The 26,496-nt window shown below is 39.6% G+C and overlaps 2 protein-coding genes across 3 annotated transcripts; both read right to left on the minus strand.

The window, feature by feature from the left end:
- Nucleotides 1–5,862, minus strand: LOC120461241 (CD48 antigen). 2 transcript variants are annotated; one of them, XM_039649405.2, is made up of 5 exons: nucleotides 5,504–5,862; nucleotides 4,944–5,258; nucleotides 3,734–4,003; nucleotides 1,010–1,132; nucleotides 1–918 (listed from the first exon to the last, which is right to left on the minus strand). In XM_039649405.2, exons 1-5 carry the CDS (start codon nucleotides 5,550–5,552, stop codon nucleotides 872–874), a joined length of 804 nt encoding a protein of 267 aa, XP_039505339.2. In that variant the 5' UTR covers nucleotides 5,553–5,862; the 3' UTR covers nucleotides 1–871. The 2 variants fall into 2 exon arrangements, with proteins under 2 accessions (XP_039505339.2, XP_039505338.2); XM_039649404.2 differs by having other exon boundaries at nucleotides 1–922; nucleotides 5,504–5,860.
- A 2,101-nt stretch (nucleotides 5,863–7,963) lies between these two features.
- vangl2 (VANGL planar cell polarity protein 2) lies at nucleotides 7,964–26,020 on the minus strand. The gene is made up of 8 exons (XM_039649375.2): nucleotides 25,867–26,020; nucleotides 19,640–19,894; nucleotides 18,676–18,799; nucleotides 16,674–17,281; nucleotides 14,449–14,585; nucleotides 14,209–14,344; nucleotides 11,359–11,602; nucleotides 7,964–9,150 (listed from the first exon to the last, which is right to left on the minus strand). Exons 2-8 carry the CDS (start codon nucleotides 19,708–19,710, stop codon nucleotides 8,890–8,892), a joined length of 1,581 nt encoding a protein of 526 aa, XP_039505309.1. The 5' UTR covers nucleotides 19,711–19,894; nucleotides 25,867–26,020; the 3' UTR covers nucleotides 7,964–8,889.
- Nucleotides 26,021–26,496: the final 476 nt, after the last annotated feature.

A 26,496-nucleotide genomic window follows, 5' to 3' on the forward strand; every position in this document is an offset into this window, starting at 1 on the left:
TATATCAAAAACATTTATTATCAAGCAAAACCAGAATAAATACAGACATCCGACAAAACAGAACTGAAAACTACACACTCATACGCAATCCAGGAAAACATCAGACACTGAACAATGGAAACACTGGCATTAATACACAGGATAACAAGAGGCTAACAAACAACATGTGTTCGTAATGAATCACTAACCAACTATGGAAACAAAGTAAAACAGGAACTAAACACAGAAAATATACTTCAAAATAAAAGTCCCTGAGAACGCGGAAGGGGGTTGACTGTGCGCTAACAATCACTGTTGCAATTCATTCTGGTGTACATAGATCTTTTTTTAATGCTTGTGAAATGTTTCTATTTATTATCTAAAAAAGCTGCCATGGTTTTAATCAAGTAAAGTTTGAAAGGAAATCAGTTCCAGTCCAGAAGCGTTGCATCCATTGTAACTGAACAAGCATAAGCCTTCAGATATGTGCGCCAAATGTATTTTCAAGACATAATAATAATTTCATCATAACTGCAGGAAATAAGGTTGTTGGAAGTACAGGAGTCATCATTCACACAGAATCCAGGGGTCAAAACAACAGCCATGGCTTCGGTTCATCATTTGCTTAAAACAGAAGTTCCTGCCTCATGTTGCTCCCATCTCGTATATCTATTTTCTGGTGGCACACAATGTCAAATCACTTCCTTTCTTTTAATAAGCAATCATGCTGGTCACAGTTCAGCTGAATCTTGTGCAAAAGAAGTGTTTTTGTCCTCCATCTTGAATGTAATATGTGGGGTCTCATATTTTCCTCAGAGTCAGGACTGGTACCACTTTCGCATAAGTATTGCTGTAAACCGCTGAGTCCATTACTTCTGCAATATCTGTGTTATTAGATTCCTGGAGCAACGGAGTATTGCTGTGAAGACACCTTTAATTCTTTCTAGGGAAAAACAAATTATAGTTAATAAAGACAATATCAGTCATGCAACGGTTGTATTGTAAAGTTTGATTATGAAATGCGTGTTACCTCTATTTATAACTGCACATGCTACAATCAAAATTAGCAAAATTGTAATCACAATAGCCCCTATCACAGACGGAGTACACGAATCGCACGAATGGGCAGCGCTGCAGACTTCACGCTTCTCTTCTAGAAAGAAAAGAACAAAAGAACTTGTCATTTGCATTTATGTAGACTTCCTATTCACTGGCTCTGCTCTGTTGAAGCATCAGTGCTGTGAAGTTACAGGCAGTAAAACGGCTTCTGTCAGGAACAATGTCTTTTTGTTCGCTCTAAAAGACCCTTTCTTATGATTCTTCAGTGCATTGAAGTGCATTTGAAGAGTTCAGATGCAAAAGCCTCTAAATGCCATTTGAAATTTTCTTCTTTAATGATGATTTTTATCAAACTTGTATATTTAAGTTCAGTAATTTCACTTAAATAACAATTAATAGGTAATTATCATTGCCATTTAATTGAAATTACTGAACTTAAATATACAAGTTTGATAAAAATCGCCATTAAAGAAGAAAATTTCAAATGGCATTTAGAGGCTTTTGCATCTGAACTCTTCATTTACTCCCTCACTGCATGTGTGTTAAAATCAGCATGAGATCAATATTGACTTCTCTTAGTTACGTAATAATGCAGTATTTATTTTAGATATATTTGTGCACATCATTATTATTTGCATGCCTCATAATCTTGAAGTAAAATAAGTTCCCCTTCCTCTTGGAACGACATCTCTTCTCTGAAAACATGTTTACTGGAATGGGGGGGGGGGGGGGGGGACCTGTCAATCACACGAGAGCCACCAATCAATTCCGCATGGACAAAATCAAGCCCTGTCTTACATTTGTCCTTGTTTGCAAAGTCGCTTCACTTGGATACGTGTCGCAATAGTGAAGAAAGAACTAGCACTCAATGGTGTGGTTTGCTATTGTTTGGTAAATGTGAGTGACATGTTGCCCCGCTCTTATCATCAGAGCAGAGAAGAGGATAAGAGAACTACGGAAGATTATGAAAGAAAAAAACTTTTTAGAAAGATAACGATAGACTGATTATCACGTCAACACAATGGCCAATCTGAGACTTAGGCTGTATACTGAGTGCGTCAACACAATGGCCAATCAGAGGTGTTTAAGAATCCGTTCAAAAGCTCAAAATGCAGAAGGGAAATTGTGTACACATGCGTGCACGTAAAAACCAAAGTACACTTTAATATATTTTTACACTTTCCTGCAACCCTTCTGTGATATCGTCTATAAATCAATGTGCCGGTCAATTTGGCATGCTTGTGTTTTGATTATGGTAGCCAATCAGAGACATGTATATTGAGGGCATCAACACAATGGCCAATCAGAGACACGTATGTTGAGGGCGTCAACACAATGGCCAATCAGAGACACGTATGTTGAGAGCATCAACACAATGGCCAATCAGAGACACGTATGTTGAGGGCATCAACACAATGGCCAATCAGAGACACATATGTTGAGGACATCAACACAATGGCCAATCAGAGACACGTATGTTGAGAGCATCAACACAATGGCCAATCAGAGACATATATGTTGAGGGCGTCAACACAGTGGCCAATCAGAGACACGTATGTTGAGGGCATCAACAATATGGCCAATCAGAGACACGTATGTTGAGGGCGTCAACACAATGGCCAATCAGAGACACGTATGTTGAGAGCATCAACACCATGGCCAATCAGAGACACATATGTTGAGGGCATCAACACAATGGCCAATCAGAGACACGTATGTTGAGAGCATCAACACAATGGCCAATCAGAGACACGTATGTTGAGAGCATCAACACAATGGCCAATCAGAGACACGTATGTTGAGAGCATCAACACCATGGCCAATCAGAGACACGTATGTTGAGGGCGTCAACACAGTGGCCAATCAGAGACACGTATGTTGAGGGCATCAACACAATGGCCAATCAGAGACACATATGTTGAGGGCATCAACACCATGGCCAATCAGAGACACGTATGTTGAGGGCATCAACACAATGGCCAATCAGAGACACGTATGTTGAGGGCGTCAACACAATGGCCAATCAGAGACACGTATGTTGAGGGCATCAACCCAATGGCCAATCAGAGACACGTATGTTGAGGGCATCAACACAATGGCCAATCAGAGACACATATGTTGAGGGCATCAACACAATGGCCAATCAGAGACACGTATGTTGAGGGCGTCAACACAATGGCCAATCAGAGACACATATGTTGAGGGCATCAACACCATGGCCAATCAGAGACACGTATGTTGAGGGCATCAACCCAATGGCCAATCAGAGACACGTATGTTGAGGGCATCAACACAATGGCCAATCAGAGACATATATGTTGAGGGCGTCAACACAGTGGCCAATCAGAGACACGTATGTTGAGGGCATCAACACAGTGGCCAATCAGAGACACATATGTTGAGGGCATCAACACAGTGGCCAATCAGAGACACGTATGTTGAGGGCATCAAAAATATGGCCAATCAGAGACACGTATGTTGAGAGCATCAACACAATGGCCAATCAGAGACACGTATGTTGAGGGCGTCAACACAATGGCCAATCAGAGACACGTATGTTGAGGGCATCAACACAGTGGCCAATCAGAGACATATATGTTGAGGGCATCAACACAATGGCCAATCAGAGACACGTATGTTGAGGGCATCAATGAGACTCACAGACACGTATGTTGAGGGCATCAATGAGACTCACCTGAACATCCCACTGTGATTTGTTTGGTCTCCGTCTGTTGACCATTGGAGGCGGTGCAGTTGAACGTCATGCTTCGGTTGCTGAATGACGTTAAAAGAACCAGCGAAGAGTCGACAGCGTTTCCAGAAATAAACAATCCGCTGAACTCTCCGTCGGGAGTCCAGGACAGATTCACATTTTGGTGAAACGCAGTGCAATTAAGCGCCACGTGGCATTGGCCGTCTTTGAGGGAATCAAGCATTTTCTGGATCTTCGGTTCCTTGAGTCGTTCTGCAGTTGGGGACAAATAATGACTTTCAGTCAGACTGAATAAGTGATATAATCACTCTTAAAGGAGTAGTTCACTTTTAAAGAAACTTTTGCTGATAATTTATTCACCCCCTTGTCATCAAAGATGTCCATGTCTTTCTTTCTTCAGTTGAGAAGAAATTAAGGTTTTTGATGAAAACATTCCAGGATTTTTCTCCATATAATGGACTTCAATGGGAACCAAACGGTTCAAGGTCCAAATGAGAGTTTCAGTGCAAACTGTTCAAAGGGCTTTAAACGATTCCAGACGATGAATAAGGGTCTTACCTGGACCCTTCGAGCCCTGACTCGAAAAAAGATTTGTTCATTTTGATGAACGAGTTTGAACAGTAGAGTCACGAACGCTCGTCACAGAACAGAGCAAGGCGAGCATTTGTGCTTATAAAACTTAAAACTTTGTTATTTATTTTTTTAAATGACCGATCGTTTTGCTAGATAAGACCCTTATTCATCGTCTGGTGTCGTTTAAAGCCCTTTGAAGCTGCACTGAAACTCTCATTTGGACCTTGAACCGTTTGGTTCCCATTGAAGTCCATTATATGGAGAAAAATCCTGGAATGTTTTCATCAAAAACCTTAATTTCTTTTCAACTGAAGAAAGAAAGACATGGACATCTTGGATGACATGGGGGCGAGTCAATAATAAAATAAAGAGGTTAATGTGGTGTATATGGTTCCATGAAGAGCCTTTACCGTCCAATGAACCTTTCCAATGCCAAAAAGCTTTTTTATAATGGAAAAAGGTACTTTGAATTGGCAAAATACACAGTGAAATTCATATTTCAAGAACTAATGCCTGAACGCTTGTTTGCAGAATCAAATACAGTTCTTCTATGGCATCACTTTTTGACTGTCAATAGATCGTTTACTTCTCTGAAGACTGTTTTACATATCTCCCTTACCTCGGACTGTGAGATGAACTTCAGTGTTGATCCGAGAACCATTGGAGGACACCAGGGTCACAGTGTACACCATGCCGTCTTGCATAGTCACATTTTCTATTGTTAAATCCCCAGTTTTGGTGTCGAGCTTGACGCGACCCTGATGTGTCCAAAAAGGATATAAAGTCACAATGCCATCCTTTAGACTCGCAATGTATGTTGTGTTGGTATAAATGGACCACTGAATTTTGGTGAGGTTCCACGACGTGTCTGCACCAGTTTTCAAGACGACTGATTGGCCGAGGTAACCAGTAATGCGTTCCTCTATACCGCACACTGCAACAAAGAACACAGATAAGTCTAATGTATGTGAACACACTTTGTGCAAGTGCAAACTGCAATTTTGTGTTGCTTCACAGGAAAGGGAAACACCCTGTTATCAAAGAAGCAGAATTCAGACTTACTTTAAAATAGTTTTTTCAATGAGAAATAAACCAAACAATCTTCATCAATCTTGCCCAAACTATGTAACATAACATCCACTCAACTCAATCCAACAATATGAAATCCAGTGAGCTCACCTTCGTGAATACACACGGCACAGAATAGCAGGATCCTCCATGGACTCATTGCTCGTTGGCTCGTCGATGTAAATCTACAGGTCACTGACGTTGACGGCGTTTTCCTTCCTTCACGCGGGCCCAAATACACAGTCGACTGAGACCTCCAGAGTCTGACTGACACTGACAGAAAACGGGGAAGCGAACAGCAAAACACGTGTTTCCACCCAACTTCCTATCTTAACTAACAGATATGAACTAAATGTTAGGGAGTGTTAAGTTTTGGTGGACTTTTTAATGAAGAAAACCGAGATCCTCCCTACATGCGTAATGGACATTAAATTATTTTGAAATCAGACATGACTCTAGCATGTGCTTGTCTTGCTTAAAACAGGCCTAACGCCCTAAGCGAGACACTTCCTCTTCATCACCCATTTTTCACAACTTGCAACACCTACGTACACTTTGAACTCGACCTTTAGCATTAGTCTTATGACAATCTTTTTTTTTTTTAGAAAGATTGGCACAATTTACTCACTCTCAGCCAAACCTGTGGAGCACAAAAGGTGTTTTGGGGAACACAATACAGTATCTGTAAATGACATGTTGTTCTCATAAAAACAAATATATGAGGAACCATCCAACAATATCATATGACCTTGAAAGAGCACGAGTTACAATGACTCAAACAACAGGTTTACAACATGAGGACACTAAAGTAAACACTAAGTAATTAGTTACTGTAATTTAATTACTTTTCCATTGAAAATGTAAAGTAAGGGATTACTCTTCATTTATCTGTAATTTAATTAAAATCACTTCTGATGTAATTGAGGTAAATACTGTGCATAGATCAATCCGATCTCAGCGATTCGTATGCGTTTTATGAGGTCGTATAAATTCATATGAATTATTGTAAAATATGTATGGAAAAAAAGTGTGAAATGTCATGAGATCAGACATAAAACAATAGTGGGTTTAACATCAAAAAGTATTGTCTGTTGTTAAAAAGTATGTTTTTATAATTGGTCAGTTTAAGGATAATTCATGCAGTTTTATAGTATTTATTTCAAAGAATTAAAACAGATTCATGTCTATCCTTGTATTATTCAGCTGGTTTTTTGAAAGTAATTAAATACTTTTTAAAGAGAGTAATTAGTACAGTAATCTAATTACATTGTTGAAGACGTAATTAGTAACTAGTAATTAATTACTTTTTTAGAGTAACTTACCCAACACTGACGAGGACCACAATGGGATTTTTTTAAGCAGATTGTTTTTTTTAGCCATTTTAAGATGAGGTAACTCAAATTATTTAAAATAAGACAAAAAAAAAGCTTTAAAATAATATTAAAAAAAAAAAATTTTTTTCAATGTGTCCGCAGTGTGAACAACCAAGGCGGATTTAATGTCGACTCTGACGAGATAAGAGCGCCGGCGAGTATAAGCACTAGACACAGACAGTAACATTAAAAACATGGATGAGCAAGTGATGGAGCGAGTCAATGGAGGGAGAGTGTGGTGTTAGTCCTAATTAATATATGGGCTAATTAATAAATAGCCAATTTTCATTCTTCTCCTCATCATCACCTGCTCATTAATTGTACAGCTTCAATTACATAGACATTCAGAAATAAAAGCGTAAATGCTTACTTCCTCCATAACCACACGAACATTAGTGCAACAGTGGGTTGTGTAAAGTGCATATGTCGTTGTTCTTTTGCACATGTGGGTTAGCTTGAAACATGCAAACAGTTTACATTGTAATCAGATATAAGTCACATTTTAAAAGGTACCGATAATGTGAACAGCCAAAACCAAAAATCGGATCTGAGCAAAAAAAATCAGAATTGAGCATTAAGACTTGCAGTGTGAACGGGGCCAAAATGGTGTCATGTAAACAGACCCTAAAATATTTTTATTCAGAACATAAAAAAAAAAAAACCTTACCAAATAAATTCACTGATTAAAAAAATAAAAGTTTCTTCTCTTCTGGGATTATGAAGTTTATTTTAAGTGTATGTCTTTATATAAACTAGGAGATATTACGGGTCATGGTTTGAAATTATTCACATAAAACATCAGTTTATGAATACTTTCACTTTCACTTTCAAATTCGCGATCACGCGTACACGTATTAGTGGACGGCGGTTTTGACTGCGCGCTTTAGATGAGATATCAGTGATGCTCGGGGTCTGCGGCGAACCAAACCCCCCGCCACTGACCCGTCAGTCAACTCGCCTCACTCCCGTTAAGGTTTTCAGTCAGTTTATACTTCTAACGTCTATTATCCAAATTAACTAAATGCTTTTTATTCTTTTAAAACCGATAACGATAGGCGATTAGTGTAAGTGGCAGATTTAGACGAAAATGCGCTTTGAAACCAAAACTAGAGCGAGGGGACTTTTCCACACACCACTAGACTATCAGCAGACACACACCCACACACACACTCACACCACGAGCCAAACTCGTCAAAAGTAGAGTCGAGTTGATCTTTTATTTAAAAAAAAAAAAAGGCTGCAACAGTTTTAGTTCTGAAATTATCAACTGCCGAAACGGTTTCCACACAATAACCAAAACAAATCTACAAATCTCTTTACAACAAACCGTCTTTTTTAAAGGGAAAATGTTAAAAGATTAGCTTAACTTTCATACAAAATGATAAAAAAAAACAAGAGTACAAAACTGCATCGCCTGTATCCATGCATCAGGCCTAAAAATGTCATGTCCACTTCCTCTTTCACTGACGTCCACAAGTGTGTGTGAGAGCGGAATGAGTTATGTACAGGGTGTGTGTGTGTGTGTACAGGTCCATTGAGGAGACGGGATGGACGAGGTCATGTGTGTGTGTGTGCATAGCTCTGCAGGCACAGGTACGATTGGCACACATTCATGTAAAGGACACACATTTGATTGGTCGTGACAGACGTACACACCAAAGAGAGCAAAACCACGAGTGTGTTTGGAAAGACAACCGTGGGTTTGCTGGTGAACAGAACGATGTAAACGGATGATATAAAGGCCCCTCGATTCATTAGGATGAAGAATAAAGTACGACATCTTAAAAACATTCACGACGAGTAGAGTTACAAACATGCCGCTCATGTGCTTCTGATCCACAATCACTCAATAGTAAAGCACTTGATTTCTCCGCGTTGATCAGCTACAATCTTGTAGTGTTTCCATCACTTGTCATGGGTTTGATAAACCGCAGTGTGTTGCTGGTGTGATCCGTGAAGTGTATTTGATCATTATTCACAGAAGAGTTAGTCCGTCGAGAGTCATCCGGACGGTCGAAGGAGTTCATGTAGTGTATAAAAAAAACATACAAACAGTCGTTTAAAAGTGATATCTAGAAAGGAAGTGGAGTGGTTGTGTCCCTCTGTCTCTGTCTCTCGGTCCCCTCACACAGAGGTCTCCGACTGGAGCCGCATCACGAACTTGTGGCTCTTGGGGTCGATGAACTCCTCCCCCAGGTTGAAGAAGGGGAGGGGCGTCACCGTGACGACCAGGGCGAAGTCGAGGCGGCGCAGGGAGAAGACGAGGCCCTGCCGCAGCGCCGAGGTCACCGGCTCCTCGCTCACCAGGGTCCACTGGCGCCCCCTGCCGTTCTCACGCTGGTACTGCATGGTGGGGCCCGGGGTCAGGTACCGCTCCAGGAACGCCTGGTGGACAGACGGACGGGGGATTTAAACACCAGCGGGACGGGACTATACTGCATCTTTTGCTAATTCTTTGTACTGGAGCCATTTCTTACACCACACTTAAAGGGTTCGTTCACCCAAAAATGAAAATTATGCCATTAATGCGGATCCACAACCGAACCGGAAGACAATACAATGCTGAATGTAGTGGCATTTTTTGTTTTTTCGATGTAACTAACCCACTGATGTCACATGACTACTTTGATGATGTCTTTATTTTAGGACTGTGCAAAAATTAATTGCGATTTATCGCATCCAAAATAAAAGTCTGTGTTTACATAATATATGTGAGTGTGCTGTATATAATTATTTTGTATATATAAATACCCACACATGCATGTATATATTTAAGAATTAATTGCACTTAAATTTTGTATATATATATATATATATATATATATATACACACACATAATCTATATAAATATAAATATTTTACATATGAATAACACATTTTTTTAAATACTGTATATACATGCACGTGTGTGTATTTATATATAAAAAATAATTATATACAGCACAAATATATTATGTAAACAGACTTTTATTTTGGATGCGATTAATCGCAATTATTTTTTGCACAGCCCTACTTTATTTCCTTTCTGGACAAGGACAGTATACCGCACACACATTTCCAACGGAGGCACAGAAAGTTCACAGACTAAATCTAAAATGTCTTAAACTGTGTTCTGGAGATGAACGGAGGTCTGACGGGCTGGGGTCGACATGAGGGAGAGTCATTAATGACATCAGGTTCATTTTTGGGTGAACTAACCCTTTAAAATTAACCAGGGATGGATTTTTTTTTTTTTTTTTTTTTTTAAATATGAAAATGTTCACCAGTAACGAGACATAAAATGAACACCTTTCCTTATACATTCGTCATTGTTAAAATATATATCAATATACAAGTTAATAAAAAAAGTGATAAAGTTTGCATTAGCAAAATGCTAAATTAAAATAACAGATGATTTGATTTTTTTTCTGGTAAACTTACAATGAAATAACCCCCCCAAAAAATGGGGCCAAGGATTATATTTGCCTACCCTATGATAATACTTGATTAATTAATACTTAATGATTTGCCTTATAAATTCATCACTTGTATGTCTTTTTTATTGTAAATTGTGTATTGTGTAATATATTATAGAGCCAGACCGATATTATCGGCCGATATTAGACATTTTCCAAACTATCGGTAGTTATAATGGGCCGATAAATTAATATTTCAAAAATAAAATAAAAACGGACGAAACATGCTTCAATCATCTCTCCTTGGCCTGTTAAATTGAAAATGTATGTTTTACAATTTGCAGTATGACGTTATCTATTAGGGATGGGCAACGATTAATCACATCCAAAATAAAAGTCTGTGTTTACATAATATATGTGAGTGTGGTGAGTATAATTAATTTGTATATATAAATACCCACACATGCATGTATATATTTAAGAAAAATGAGTTATTAATATATTAAATATTTATTTTTATATATAATATTTATTATGTATAAATGTATATAAAGGATGTGCATGCAAATATTTCTTAAATATATATACTTTCATGTGTGTGTATTTATATATACAAATTAATTATACACACTACACACACATATAATATGTAAACACAAACTTTTATTTTGGATGCGATTAATTGTTGCCCATCCCTATTATCTATTGCTAAATTATGGCTTATCATACACTAGCTAACCTGACATTGTAATTATAAGATAGCTTATAAGGCAATGAATGCTTTATCATATTTAAAATACTTTATCATATTATTTTAGTTAAAACTCATAAATAACTACAAATAACTATGTTAGGGAAATCTGTTAATGTTTTGTTGCGTGTTTCTGAAAGAAAAAATAAAAATAAATAAATAATCGGCTGATATATCAGATTTTAAAACCAAAAAATATTTGTATCGGTATCGGCCTTCAAAATCCTTTATCGGTCGGGCTCTAATATATTATTTATTAATTTAAATTCCTCAATTATTGGAAGGTTATCTTGAGACGATGGCATTGTGAGAAGTCTGCTTTCATCAAACTCATACTGGAATATTAAACACGACCCGTTCTTGTCTTGATCCACTTCAAACGTTGACTACTGTATCCTGCAACTGTGAAACACTAAGTGGTGTGCAGGCAGGAGTGTGTGTGTCACCTTGGGCGTCATGTTGTGTGTGATGCAGAACTGCAGGTGTGCGATGATGCTCTCCATGCTGTGGTAGGGCTGCTGGCGGGTGGTGCGCAGGTACTTCTGCATGGCCCGGGCCATGGGGGCGAAGATGGCCTGCGCCGCCTCCCGGGGGTCCATCACCTCGCGCGGGTGTTTGGGGGACGACGCCACCTCCTCGTCCTGGAGCCGCTTGATATGAGTGAACGCCTCCTCCACCGCCACCACCAGCCTGGAGGAGAACAGCACTGTGAGCGCACACACACACACACTCCACACACTCCACAGATTACAGGACCGTGCGATTTACTCTCCCTGAAGCTGTCCTCGCTGCACTAGCGGTGGGAACCTCACGATTACACTTCAGACGGCTGCAATTCCATGCTAAAGCGATTATCTGAATCTTTTGTGTGTGTGTGTGTGTGACTAAAAATACTTTAAAAGTACAAAGTAATGGACCATAAAGAATTAACATACAATATATTTTATTAACATTGCAAAGAACCAAGAGTAAAATAAATGTGTACTTATATTTATATTTATAACAACGACCGGTACAGCCGAGTGTTTTTCCTCCTCTGGCTGGAAACGTGTCATATGGCTTCTCATATTTGTTGCATTTCTGAAATATTTTAGTTTTTTTCTACAAAGCTTACAACTAGTGTGTCTCTTGTCCAGCTCCTTTCCCCATTCAACTTCAGAAGCCAAAATATCTCCACAGATCAGCTTTTAACGCGGAGGGTGTTTGGATTTCTTTTTTTGAAAATCGATTTTTGACATTTGTGAATTGTCCACGTCTGCATCGCGATGCATCCAAGAATCGACCCCTACGGTGTGTGTGACACTCTTCTCTCAAGCCCCGTTCACATCGCCAGCGACAAGATCCCATTCATTTCAATGGAGCGCTGGCGACATCCGACGACACGAGCGACAGTGACCGTTGGCGACAGAATGTGGGCGTGTCAAGAGACAAGCGACAAAAGTTGAGAATTTTCAACTTTATGCAAATGAGAAGCGATTTTCGCGAGCGACAACCAATAGGAAAGAAGACTTTCAGTGGAGCTCAGCTCACGTCACCGTCTCGAGTGCAGGGCAGGCAACACAGAAAGAAAGAGTTTGAGGACGATTTCACTGTTTTATATGATTTGACTAACCACATAACATGGATAATATAATGATGCATGGAAAAGAGACTGTCGACAGCGAGTTTAATTCATACATTTAACGTTATAGTTCGAGTGTTGCAATTTTATGATGCACGTTTAGCACTGCTGCAGTTCATTTTACAATTTCCCCTGCATTACGTTGACTATTAGGGACAAGAAAATTGATTATTTGTCAAATTCGAATGACGTTTTTATCATTTGTGACAGTATGAGTGAGTTTAATTTGTTCATTGATCGATCGTTGGTCTAGTAAATGATTTAATCCACTGAACACAGCTGTGGAGATATAAAAACACTCTCCCAACAGCATATGGTTTCTTTTTAGCCTTAAAAGTCATTTATTCCCAGTCAAATTAAAATTATATATCACTTGTGATGGTCTTTTGTATAGATATGGCCAGACGTGCAGTCTACCAATAACACAAGAGCGACAGCACTACGAACGCCCACAAGCGACATCACAGTACAGAGCCTAGCGACACACAGCGACAAAATCACTGGCGGTGTGAACGGGGCTTTAGACAAACACTATCTGATTTAGATTAACACATGTCCTGGCTCTTCCACGCTTTATAATTGTTGCTTCTTTTTGAAGTCCATCATAATAGTATTAGGTAGTGTGCAAGTGAGACGTTTTATCAGAGCTAATGCCACTGGGTGTGTTAGACGAGGTCGAGGTATTCATAGGACAGTTAGGGGCAGTGTGAGCTGTGAACACTCTGACGCACGCAAGGCTCGTATCATCTCACTCATGATCCATAGCGAGTAGGGTTGGGTATCGTTTGAATTTGAACGATTCTGATTCCGATTCCGATTCCTTGTTTCGATTCCGGTTCCCAACGATTCTCGATTCCGATTCTTTTAAGAGGCAGGGTCAAAAAAGTTTAGCTAACCTTGTTAAACAACGCTCTTTCTGAAGGAAATACTCCTTCTGTAAAAATACTTTTGTCACAAATTTTGCATTTTACCGAGATTTCGTTATTTTTAGAAAAGTGAAGCCACACTTTGGATCGCCGACGTAAGGTACTCATGTTCGACTCGCGTGGTTATGCCAACACTTCCGGTAGACGCTTCTTCGTTGGTGTTGTTCAGCGGTTTCTTCTTCCGCTCGGCGGACTGTGAATATCGAAACTAGGAATTGAAATTTTAACTTTTGAACGATTCCGGGAAAAACGAAAAGTTAGTCTCGGTTCCAATCGATACTCGATTCTCGATACCCAACCCTAATAGCGAGTGAGCTTTTGAACTGAACAGATCATTTAAACGTGACTTTCCATGAAAAATTCTAGAATCCAAGATTGCCGCCACCATATGACGTAATATGCAAATTAGATGGGAACATGTAATCCCTACATAAACTTTGGGTCATCCTAATTTACAGAAAGTCTCTATCTTTTATCACTTTTAAGATATAGCCTTTAGAAATTAAGAAGTCAAAATCGAAATATCGCGTAGCCTTAGAAAACGGTGTGATAATGCGGTTCTCGGCGGTATTTTACCGGTTATACGACACAGGTGAATTGCACTCGAGCATTTCTTTTCTTAATCGAGGAATCGTGAATCTTTCCATCTACATTCTGACTAATTCAAAGTTTTGTTTTTATCGTTAGATCATTATCGCATGTAATAATGCTTTTTTTCTTTGTGTGTTTTGTGAGGTTGTGTGTCAGACCTGGCCTTGCGCTTGCGGACCCTGCGGTCCATCTCCGCCTCCTCGTAGTAATACTCGTTATGAGAGTTGTCTCTCCGGCGGGCGGCAGCGGCGATCATCGCGCGGGACTGTCCCGTCGAGTTATTAGTGCTGTTCTCTAGGGAGCAAAACAACCAATCAGAACCAGCGGACAATCAACCAATCATATCCATCGACAGAAAGAGGATATTGAAGCAAGTAAGAAAAAAAAGGAGAAAGCACCTTCCCCGAGGGAGTAGACCTTAAACCCAGACATCTTCTTAGACAGGATGGACTTGGGGAGATTGAGTAAAGCAGGGTTGTAGACAGAGAAATCAGTGTAGTAGTGATCCAGGACCCACACCGCTGCTCGCTGGATACTGACAACACACACACACACACACACTGTTTACAACAAGGCTACACAATAAATCAACTCTTGAAATCACTTTAAAAAAATTTAAATACAGTTCAGTGCAACATCCAAATCTGTCATATCAGCTACAAAAGGAGAACATTGTGTGTTTGGGACGTGGATTTAAAGCTACACTGTGTGATTTTTACCCCCATCTAGTGGTGAAAAGGTATATGATCATCCGGCGAATATTAGTTTCTGTTCCTCTCAATTCCGATTTCGTTTTAACTCCTACGGTGGCCAATGTAGTCCAAGATTAACATGGCTTCATGGAGTGTTAACTCAAACGTAAACATGAAAGGCGAAGCTTGAATTAACGGGTGTGTCCCTCGTTGGCTAATGTACTTTCAAGATGGAGGGGCAACATGGCGACCGACATTAGAACCCCTCATCCGTATGTATTTTCAATGGCGTATTATACACTCACGAGAATACTTTATTACTTGAACGAAGTAAATATACATTAATGAGCACATATATTTTTGCAAGAACTAAGTGTTTTTAGCTAAGAATAAACTAAAAGAGTTACACAGTTAGGGCTGGGCAAAAAAATCGATTTTTCGATTAATCGTTTTTTAAAATGTGTTCGATTCAAAATCGATTCTCAACGGCCGGAATCGATTTTTTCCATATAAAGGGCTCGCGGACGCGGTGCTGCATCTTCTCGTCTCTCTGCACTAGGCAAGCGCCAAGCGCTGCAGCTGTCGATACACGCACGCGTTTAGGAGTCGGGACATGACGGAATATTCACTTAACAATCGGGCCAGCATTGCATCGTAACCTATGATCGTAACTAACGTTTATCATTTTCACGTCTTTTTGAGTTTTACAAGCAATGTTAAACCATCCCGTGCTCGCGCACTCTCAGAGATGTCTTTCACTGCGTGCACAGTAACGTTACAGCCTAAATCTGCCTCACAAACAGCTCGCCAGAAACAAAAGTTTTATCCCTGGATTATATCACTTTAACAGTTAAAACACGCGACATTATGTCAAAACTCTGGTCTTGGTGAGTAACCTCGTAAAGACAGTCGGTAATGTCTTAAATTAGCATTAAACGCGTGTGACAGAAAGTTAATGAAACAGTAATGGATTCGCGCACTAGTTCTTAAAGTGAACGCAGCCATTTGTGTCAGTCATTAATTCTGTTGTCATAACAACAGAATATAGTTTTAATTGTAAGCAATCAGAATTAATAGCCTTTGTATTTAATTCAGTCTGGACTAAAAAGACTATCCAGTGTTATTTTACATTGGATTACTTTATTCAGTTTCTGTAGTGTTTCTGACATACCCAAAAAAACTACCCCAAAATGTCTCTTAATTTGTGTCTTTATTCTATTGTATTAATTTGTGCTACTTTTTTCAATTTAATTCAAAGATTGAAATCAAGCTTCCATACATAAACTCTTAAAACAAAAATAAACAAAAAATTACATTATCAATGTAAAAAAAAAAAGTCTAAATATTTATGTATTTATTTATCTATATCTATCTTAAACATAAAATAACATGATACTGTTTGATCAAGCTGTGCGACTGTTCTGACTTTTTTTGCATATTGCATCAAAATCCTGTTTATTCTCTGTATGCATTTTATATACAGGTTTATGGCTCTTAATTTCCTTGTATTAATTAACCACTAGTAAACTTATGTCCACTGTTCTTTTTTATAAATATAGGATTTGTATTACATCTTCATTATAGTCGAATCGAGAATCAAATCAGGAATCGAAATCGAAAATTGAATCGAGAATCGAAATCGAATCGAACTGAGAGCTTGTGAATCGAAATCGAATCGAAATTGAAATGTGAATCGATACCCAGCCCTATACACAGTGCAGCTTTAATGGTGAGACTTTTGTTTTTGTATCAGTCTCTCAAATTATATACAAACTTGGATTTAAATTAATCAGCCAATATAACAGTTATGGGCTTTCAAATATACAGATGTTCCTATTGGTGCGTCCCTATAATAAAGGAATCCAACTAATAGTAAATGAAGATAGTGTGCACTGATCTGTAACATGTGACGTGAGCTCGGCCCGTCTCACCTGAGGTGTCCCACGTTGTAGAAGCGGCTGGCGCCGTCGGTGGTGCGCACCACTTTGAGGCAGAAAGCAGGCCTGAGGTGCCGCACCTCCAGGAGCACGAGCGCCAGGTACTGGATGAACAGCAGCGCGTCCACCAGCGACACGGCGTATCCCACAATGCCCCTGTAATCGCGCTCCCGGGGCTCCAGCACCCTCACGCCGTAGAACAGCCAGTAGGACGCCACGAAGAGGAAGACCAGCGCCATCAGCAGGCAGCGGAAGACATAGAAGCGCGGGAGCGTGGCGCGCGGGGGCCGCAGGAACAGGGCCCAGGACGAGATGAGGAGCACCAGCAGCTTGAAGGCCAGGGACACGTACAGGCCCTCGCAGGGCGTCCCGCAGGGGTCCAGGGAGTCGCGCCACAGCAGCTGGGGCAGCAGGAGGAAGGCCAGGGGCGTCACCAGCGCAAACAGCCCCAGGATGCCACTCAGGACCGGCCCCGCGAAACGCCGGCACTCCAGGGGCGAGGAGTCCTCGAGCTCTTTCGACGCCCGCGTGAGGTCTTCATTGGAGACGCTGTGCTCGGACGTCCCGGTCACGACGGTCGTGGTCTCGCCCCAGTTATCATCCTGACGGGAATCAAGAGAGAGTGTGTGAGTAACAGTAAAGGAGACTTGGCAAAAATCATGTGTAAACTCATAAGTCGACTGAGTAAAACTGCAGTGAACATGAGACCGGGTTTGAAATCGCTGGTGTTTCTGACGTCACAAACGAACTTGTAACCAATCAGATCAACGTGTGATCGTCAACCAGTGGATCTCTGAGCAGAGTGAGTAAGTGGAGGCGGGGCTCATTTGCATATTCATAGGACAGTGTATACTAAATGAGGCAAGGGTGTAACTAAAAAGATTATTAAAATATTATATCTTGTAATATTATATTAAAAATATTAATAAAACTGGATTGAGTTAATAAAATAATAAAATTAACTTTAAAAAAAAAATATATATATATATACATATATATATATATATATATATATCACTCAGCCATTTGAAATTTTCTTCTAAAATGACCATTTTTATCAAGCTTGTATATTTAAGTTCAGTAATTTCACTTAAATGACAATTAATAGGTAATCTTCATTGCCATTTAAGTGAAATTACTGAACTTAAATATACAAGCTTGATAAAAATGGTCATTTTAGAAGAAAATTTCAAATGGCATTTAGAGGCTTTTGCATCTGAACTCTTCATATATATATATATAGACCATTTCACAAGATGTAAACAACACTGGTCCAGAAGCACTTCCTGTTTCAGTTTTTTAACACTACTAAGAGCTGGGATAAAATACAACCAACAGAACATATAAAACTGAATCAAAAAGTTAAACAAACATCTTTAAGATGTTTTCTTTAGATGTGAAATAAAGAAAACAGTTACAAACTGAAACAGGAAGTGCTTCTGGACCAGTGTTGTTTACATCTTGTGAAATGGTCTATATATATATATATATATATACATCACAAATTGAAACTGAAATTAAATTGAAATGTAAATGTTGCCACCTAATTGAAATAAAATTAAGTTTAGGATCCAAGTACTAAAAATCAATGCTGAATTAAAAAAAAAAAAAGTTTGAAAATGATCAAATTCTAAATATTAATAGTCATATGGCCTGATGTTATGGTTGTTTATTGCACATTTTGTCCATGTTGGTGCTAAACTGCTACTGATCTCAATCCAGCAAGTGCACTGACACCAAAACCAGTGCCAACTAAAATCAAAGTATATTTAGCATGAAGAAAATAAAGTCACAATAACATTTTTGCACCATTAAAAACAACCAAATGATCAAAGTGCAGTCCAAAAAATAAATACAGATTAACTGGTCATAGTAAAAAAATAAAACAACTGTAAACTGCCAAAGAGATGCGTATTTGATGTTTATTAAATGTGTCGGGACGTGTTCCTCGACTCGCGTCCCCTAACTCTCCGCACACACAGGTTGGCACACTGACCCGGTCGTCTCCGCGCGTGGACTCGGCGTCCAGCAGGGGCTCTCCGGGGGCCTGGATGGTGACGGACTTGTCCGCTCGACTGCTGCTGTCTCGGCTCTTAGAGCGATGTCTGTCTCGCCGGTCCCTAAAGACACACACACACATTACACACCAGATACACTCCAACGTCTCTACACGGCACAGGACAGGAGGAGCCTGTGAGATACAAGTTACTTTATTTCATGATAACTTTAAATAATCATGATATAAAACCTTATTTAAAGCAAAAATTAACTTCAGTATTTCATCAAAATTTGATAACACTGAAATTTCACCAATTTCAATCTCACAATAAACTATGGAAGCTTGTGTCCGTCACTCAATGAAAATAAAAAGGGTGATTGCAACTCTATTACGAGATATTGAAAGTTAAAATCATCAATTCTGATTTTTTCTCAGATATAATAGAGTTATAACGTCCAATTCTGAGGAAAAAAAAGTCACAATTATCTTTTGATTTTTTTTTTTTAATTCCCAAAAAAGCTCTCATAAAAACGACAGGATTCACAGTAACCATTAAGAATTAACATATCTTTCAATACCGATATGGAGACCAATATATTGTGTGTGTGTTTGTATATATATATATATAGATATGTGTGTGTGTGTAAATCACAATATACTGTAGTTATTTTTTGCTTTAAGTAAGGTTTTTTATATCATTAAAGTTTGATACCACTGACATTTCACCAATTTCAATCTCACAATAAACTATGGAAGCTTTTGTCCGTCATTGAATAAAAATAAACGGTAATTGCAACTAACAATTCTGACTTTTCTTGCAATTTCAACTTTACATCCACCAATTTTCTCTCAGATATAAACTCGAGTTACAACGTCCAATTCTGAGGGGAAAAGAGTGTCACGATGATCTTTAGCATTCTGTAACTCTGATCAAGCCCCATGAAGGCGTGGGTTGGCGTACCTGTGCTTGCGAGAGCTGCGTGAATGGGAAGACTTGTAGGAGTATCCGGAGTACTGCGACTCGTTGTCCATGTCTGGGGCCGGTGGGCGGGGTTTGTGGGCCCCAGCTCCGCCCCTGGAGCGTTCGGTGGCTCCGCCCAGCTGAGACTTGCGCTCCGAGATGGATTTGGATGACAGAGTCAGTGGCAGCTTCAGCAGTTCCACTTTACTCCTGAGAGAATCTATCTTGGAGGCCGGCGGAGAGGAGAGGACGGACCTGCGGACGGACACACACACACACGAGAGCTTTACCGGGTCCTGGCGTCACTCACAACACAGGACACTTCAGATACTCACATGGGTTCATTTAAAACCCGCAAACAGTGTGTTTAGCTTCATGACAGTTGACTAAATACAAGAATCACAATTACTGGACGGAAAAGCTGATGTAGTTTTTACATTTGTAAACCTTCAGTTAAACATTGAAGTGGATACATTTAGGCTATCATCTGATAAAACAGGTTAATTTCAGAGTCCAAACGCTGTGTTTAGGTTCTTAACAGTTCAACACTGGATGGAAAAGCCAATGCACGCAAATTAAAAAAAAATCATATAAAAAACTTAAACACTAAAGTTGATTATATCATTTGATAAAAAGACTATGGCTATGTTTACACAGAAACGATTCTGAAAAGTTAACGCAAAAGTAGCGTTGCGTTTTTTTATTCTGCGTTTAGACGAGCGTTTTGTGTGGGAAATCCGCGTGCAAATGGAGACACAAAAGTGTGTGAAATTCAATGTAGTATGCACTCCAGGCAGCTAGGAGTGCTAACACCACCAAGTCCACGCGCCTGCGTACAACTTTAACCGTCAAGCAGACTTTTGCGTTTTTACCGTTTACACGGGAACGCGGCGGTGGAGCGTTTTTAAGATTTCCACTCTGGAGGGTGGTTTCACTTTTTTACGTTTTTGAGCCTCAAAAATCCCGTTGCCGTGTAAACGAAAGGCACATCCGATAAAATATTTTTACGTTTTCACCCACGAGCGTTCTCGTGTAAACAGGGCCTATGATGGAAACACATTTACAGAATAAATCCCTTGATGCGCAACAAAACTCTCTTGCTGCCTAATCAGAGGCTGTGATTGGATAACCAGACTAACGAGTGGACCAATGGCATCACAGCGTCTCGAATGTTGGTTTGGTGGCTCTGAAACGCCCGAGTCAAAGCCTCCTCACACACACTCCTCCAGAAGCATCTCTCACACACACACACACAAGTGTGTTCCCGAACAGGACACCGTTTACTGTTTCGGCTGATGCTCTGAGACACTCATTTATGATGAAAGAAAAACAGTTTCTTGATTTTTACTCCTGATATTTTGTATATTAAGTTTTCCAGGAAGTGACAATTTTTGTTTACTTGAACACATGGGATGGAAAGACTGCTTTTCCTGCAATATTACGATTTTGTACAGATAAAATTTGCAACTTTGCATGGAAACGTACAGCTATTAATAAGACGGTTAGCCCGACAATTTAGTGCCAAAGCAATATAGCGCCTCAATTATACTTGTATTTTGATTTAAACGACTCAAGTTAAAGTAAAACACATGTAAATGTTGCAGATAGCACACACAAAGGAAACACCGCCACAGTTGCCCGATACCGATAACTCCTTATATTTGAAAGCCGATAATCGGTATATTGGCCGATAAATCTAAATCCACATTTTTAAATAATTTTTGAAAGTCTGATTACAAAACCAAGTCTCACCATTAAAGCCACGTCCCAAACACACAATTACGTGCTCGTTATAATTTTACGTAGCCGATATGACAGACTTGCGTTGCACTTTTCCTTTTTTAAAATGATTTCAATCGATTAAAAACCATCATGTCTAACAGTGCGCGTCTGAAGCGTCTCAGCTGAAAGAAATAAAACATAATTTATCGTCTTTAATATATCGGCAAAATTTTCTTATTGTGCCGATAACGCTAACATTAAAAATTAACATTAATCGGCTGATACCGATATGGTCGCCGATATCATCTCTAAAATAAACAGTTTTTACATATTTCAAACAATATTGTATATTATATTAGCACACACATCCCAGAGACGTTTCACGAGTTTTCATCTGTAATACGTCTCCAAAACATTTCCCGACATATATTAAAGAGACATCTAGAAAACATCTTTATTAGTTTATGATTTTGAATGCAAGTAAAACTGACTTCCTAAATATGTTCATCGGATGAGCTGCTCTTTACCAGACCTCTTGGAGACGTACGTACGTGCGCATCATAAAGTTAACACGCATTTTCATCAATATCGCGCAGCCCTAATTTACACACACACATTTTCAGAGCCGAATCCCCACATTTGACCTTCCTGTAAAACGCCAGGCCTCAATCTTAAAACATGAGCTGTTCTTAAATCATTCTCACCTAAATCGTCTCATTCAATTAAACGCAACAGTTTAGGCAACAACGAGAGATTCGTTCTGCTCACACGGTGAATGATGCCCATTGTGCTCGAACATCTCACAGGAATATACGTACAGAATCGCAATCGCTAATCATTTAAAAATCACTAAAAGTATGTTAGTGAGACAAACACGTGACATTAACACACTTCTGTAATGCTTTAAGAACATCAAAAACACTTTTTAAACTAAGCTCCGCATCTCCATAAAAACCCCATTACTCAGTCACACACACACACACATTCCCCAGCCATCGCCTATCATCTCCACAGCAACTGAGCCTGTGTGTTTCTATGGGAATGAATGCGAGGGTACGTGTGACGGGTCAGACGGGGGGAGTGTGTGTGTGTTTCTATGGCCGTCTGACCTTTACACATGCACCCCTATATGAAAGTATGAAGCAGTGTTAGGAAATCAGTCTATTTTTGCAGGTTTTCTGCAGAGTTGTTTTCCCGCTGCAAAGCAACAGCTCGATTCGATTATCTAAATTAGAGGCGGCACTGCGGCGTCTATTTCTGCTCACATTTCTGTCTCCTAACAAGACTCATGTGAGACGGGACGAGACAGACAGCGTTTCTTCAAGCACAAACACACACGCTGAGTGTGTGTGGGCCGTCAGGAGTTGTTTACGGAGCTGATAAGACACCATTTGTCCAGGACGGATTTGGAGCATGTGTCACCCATCAGTCTGAGGAGCAGCGACACACACACACTCAACATATCAGTTCTTGCATTGCTAAGATAAATCAAACTATTTTTGGTTTTTCGATTTCAGATATCAGTTAATGCAACCAGTTTTTGTTTGCAAGTTTATTAATAAAGTGAAATCAGCTTAAGCTTGGTGTGTTTAATAAATGTTGTTTGAGGAATTCAACCATTTTATACTTTTCATTCTTATTCTGTACATTACATTTGAAAGATTTTTTGTGGAGTGAGGGGAACTAAAATAAATAATGTTCGTACGACCAGTATTTTATTATTTCTGATTCTGAATATGCTGCTAATATAATGTGACTTGGACACGCTTTTATTTATCCTTTCAATAATGCAATTTTCACCCAATTTTCCACCATAAAATATTGTAATTACTTGCCTGGCTTAATCAAAAGTACTGAAAGAATTGTTCTTATAATTATAAAAGTGGAATTGTGAAGTTCCTCAAGATTAGACATTTTCATATTCACGAGTTGTAGTCTTTAAGGGTTAGATCAGTCATCTTCAGAACACGATGAAGATGTTTTTGCTGAAATCAGAGATATTTCTGCCCCTCTCAAGGTTAAACCACCGGAGTCACATGGATTACTTTAATGATGTCTTTACCTGGCTGGGACTGAAAAGTGGTAGTTAAGTAGACTGTCAATGGAGGGACAAAAATCTCTCAGATTTCATCAAAATAAATAACTTCAGTTGTGTTCAGAAAATGGACGAGTTTTTGGGTGGTGATCACATTTACAGTCATTCAGGTGAATCTTTCCAAGCCAAATCCAGTCATTTCATTTCACACGACACGATAGTGAAATTCGTCTGAGAGCAAAAGATCCCCACGCAGACTTCACAACAGTTCAAGTTGTTTGAGCGAATTCACCACATTAACCAAACAGAAAGCTGCTAGATCATAAACAATGGAGCATTTTCGCTCATGAAATGTCACTAATGTGACCACACCTGGGACAGAGCTATGAATACTTTCGTGTTTGTGTGGGAACTGCTCGTAAACGCTTCAGCTACAGGTGTGAGTGGAACAATCTGACACACACACACAAAAAAACATACAGACTTGATAAATCAATGTAGAAAGTTGGCTGATTATTAGCCTATATGATGACCAATAGATAAGATGGACAAGAGTGTGAATATTCACGTTTAGAAATTAATGTCATAATGCATAGAAGTAGAGCTTGGTACTTGATAATTATCTCAAGAGGTCCACGATACCAACACAAGCGTCTTCCACATCCTACAAGACACTGAACATGGATCCAGGACAGCACGACTAACGTTAGGTTTTGCACCACAGATTCACTGTAAAGCCGCAGAAGTTCATCTGGTATTCAGTGTGGATGCGTTCGGCAGCTGCAGTAATGTGTGTGTGAAGGTTAGGCGTGGCAACTGTGATTTATGAACGAAGACACCGGTCCCAGGTGTGTATTCTGGATGGATATAGTTACTTATTATTCCAGGTCTCAACTGACCTATTTAAACATCAACACAGTTGAACAAACACATGCTCAGGTGCTACAAGACACATTACTCTATATTAAGCCTAAAATTTTCGTTTATGCACTTTCGTTTATGAAGGATGAAAACATATTGATCAAAATGTAACGTCATAATATTTTAAAATGAGCGTCCATTGAGTGTTTTAATCTAGTTCTCGGGTTACAGTCTCCTAGGAGACGGCTCATGAGACATCTGAGCTCATCGCCCCGCACGGGCCACAAAGCCTCGGACTGGCGGCGTCAATCACCGCCGCGTGACATGCGCGACACCTAGGGCACCCGCGCATACGAGAGTCCGAGGCTTTCGGGCCTTCATGCGACCGAACTCGACGTGACACAGTGAACTAAATGCAACTAACAAAATTAAGAAGAAAATAGCACGTTCTGTATACAAGTAAAAGCGTATACAACAAAAACCCTAATAAAAGGGTATATAGTACGAGCATTCGTTATTGAGGTGTTGCTTGAGAGAGAAACAAAAACAATGACAAATCACTTCTAAACCGTGAGTGCACTAAAGAATACGAGTTTGATTTAAATGTATGCACTTATAAGATTGAAACCACTATGGTCAAAAGCAAAAAGGATGCATTAAGAGTTCAGTTTCGAGGAAAACGTATACAATTAAAAATACCAAAGTTACATATATGGGTTGTGGAAATATTTTATATTACTTTCACATTACTTGCATTGAATTATAAACAGCACTAAATTCAACAGCATCCATTAAATAAGCATTAGCGATGCTCGAATGGCCAACGAATCATTCTTCTAAACCGGATCCTTTGAATCTACGATTCGATTCGCTGCTTATTCGTGCATTGCTTGGCTGCGAGCGTGAGGCGGGTGACATGTTGGAATCATAAGCACAAAAACATGTCAAAATAACACTTAAAAATAGTTCAATAAAAGTAAACAAAAAAGTCAGAAATACAAAGCTTCTGGGAGGGCGACTCAAACGAAGCGGGATATGAAACGAATCGATTCGCAAAAAGTGAATCATTACGTTAAATATCACTTTATCGAGACACGGCTAAACAGCAGAACAAACACTTTCTTTCGATTTTGATACTATTAACTGTGCTTACAAACAGAGTCCAAACATAAAACGTCCAGGGATGTAACCGGGAACACCCTTTCTTCCGATCGGGCGCTTTTGTGCATCTGAACACAAAGAAGAGTCCGACAGAAGCGGAGACAAACCCGCACTCAAACGCCCAGTTCACATGAAACAATGCAAGCGAATCCTGCTGTTCGTTTCCCGTGCATATAACCGATTCACGGCCCAACTGTTTAACTTTAACCGTTTGATGCAACACCAGACTGAATGTAATCGGTTGTCCCGGTAGAAAGCAGTCCACATGAGATATTAATGATACAATGTTTTAGAATCGCACGTATAATTGCTACTCTCTGCATCGCCAGTCAGAAACATGCACAAACCACTTTCACTCGAGTCGTTGTATCTCTTTTCAACAGAAACAATAATTCACACGGTACAAAAAGAGCAGAAAGAGAAAATCCTCTTTCCGTGATAAACTCACAGTTCTCGGCCGAGTGAACTCTCTCCTGCTGCTGTCGAGCTCCGGGTCAGTGGCTGTTCTCTGGCCTAAGGCTCGACTTCGCGTCCGTGTTTTTTTTTTTCTCTCACAAAAACTCACATATTTCCGTCTCCATTCAAACCTGAGCTGAAACACGCCCCGAATGAGCGCCCGACTCCAGCCGAGAGCGGCGAGCAGAGCCGAGCCTACACTGGACCTCCCCCAGCCCCGCCCCCCAGGAGCTCATGCTGGAACAGGACACACACACACACACACACACACACATACACACACACACAGATATCACGTTGTATAAATATGACTTTATGTTTGGAACATATTTGTTATTGTTAGTATTTATTTGAAATTATTTGGAATATTTTATAATTATTAGCCTATTTGAAATTGGAATTAGCTACCTCATTCTTGCAAACTAGGCCATATAAATGGCCCTTTTATTACAGACTCACCGGTCCAAAAACAAACAAACAATCAAGACAGTACACACAATACAATATATAGCCTATATATACAACTTCAGAGGAGACAATACCAATGCTTCCATAACTTGGACTTACCGTGTAGCGCTAAACTTGATATTGGTCAAAGCCACAATTGTATAATTGTCTGAGT

Source organism: Pimephales promelas, chromosome 1 (assembly GCF_988280905.1).
Source record: "Pimephales promelas chromosome 1, fPimPro1.hap1.1, whole genome shotgun sequence".
NCBI lineage: Eukaryota > Metazoa > Chordata > Actinopteri > Cypriniformes > Leuciscidae > Pimephales > Pimephales promelas.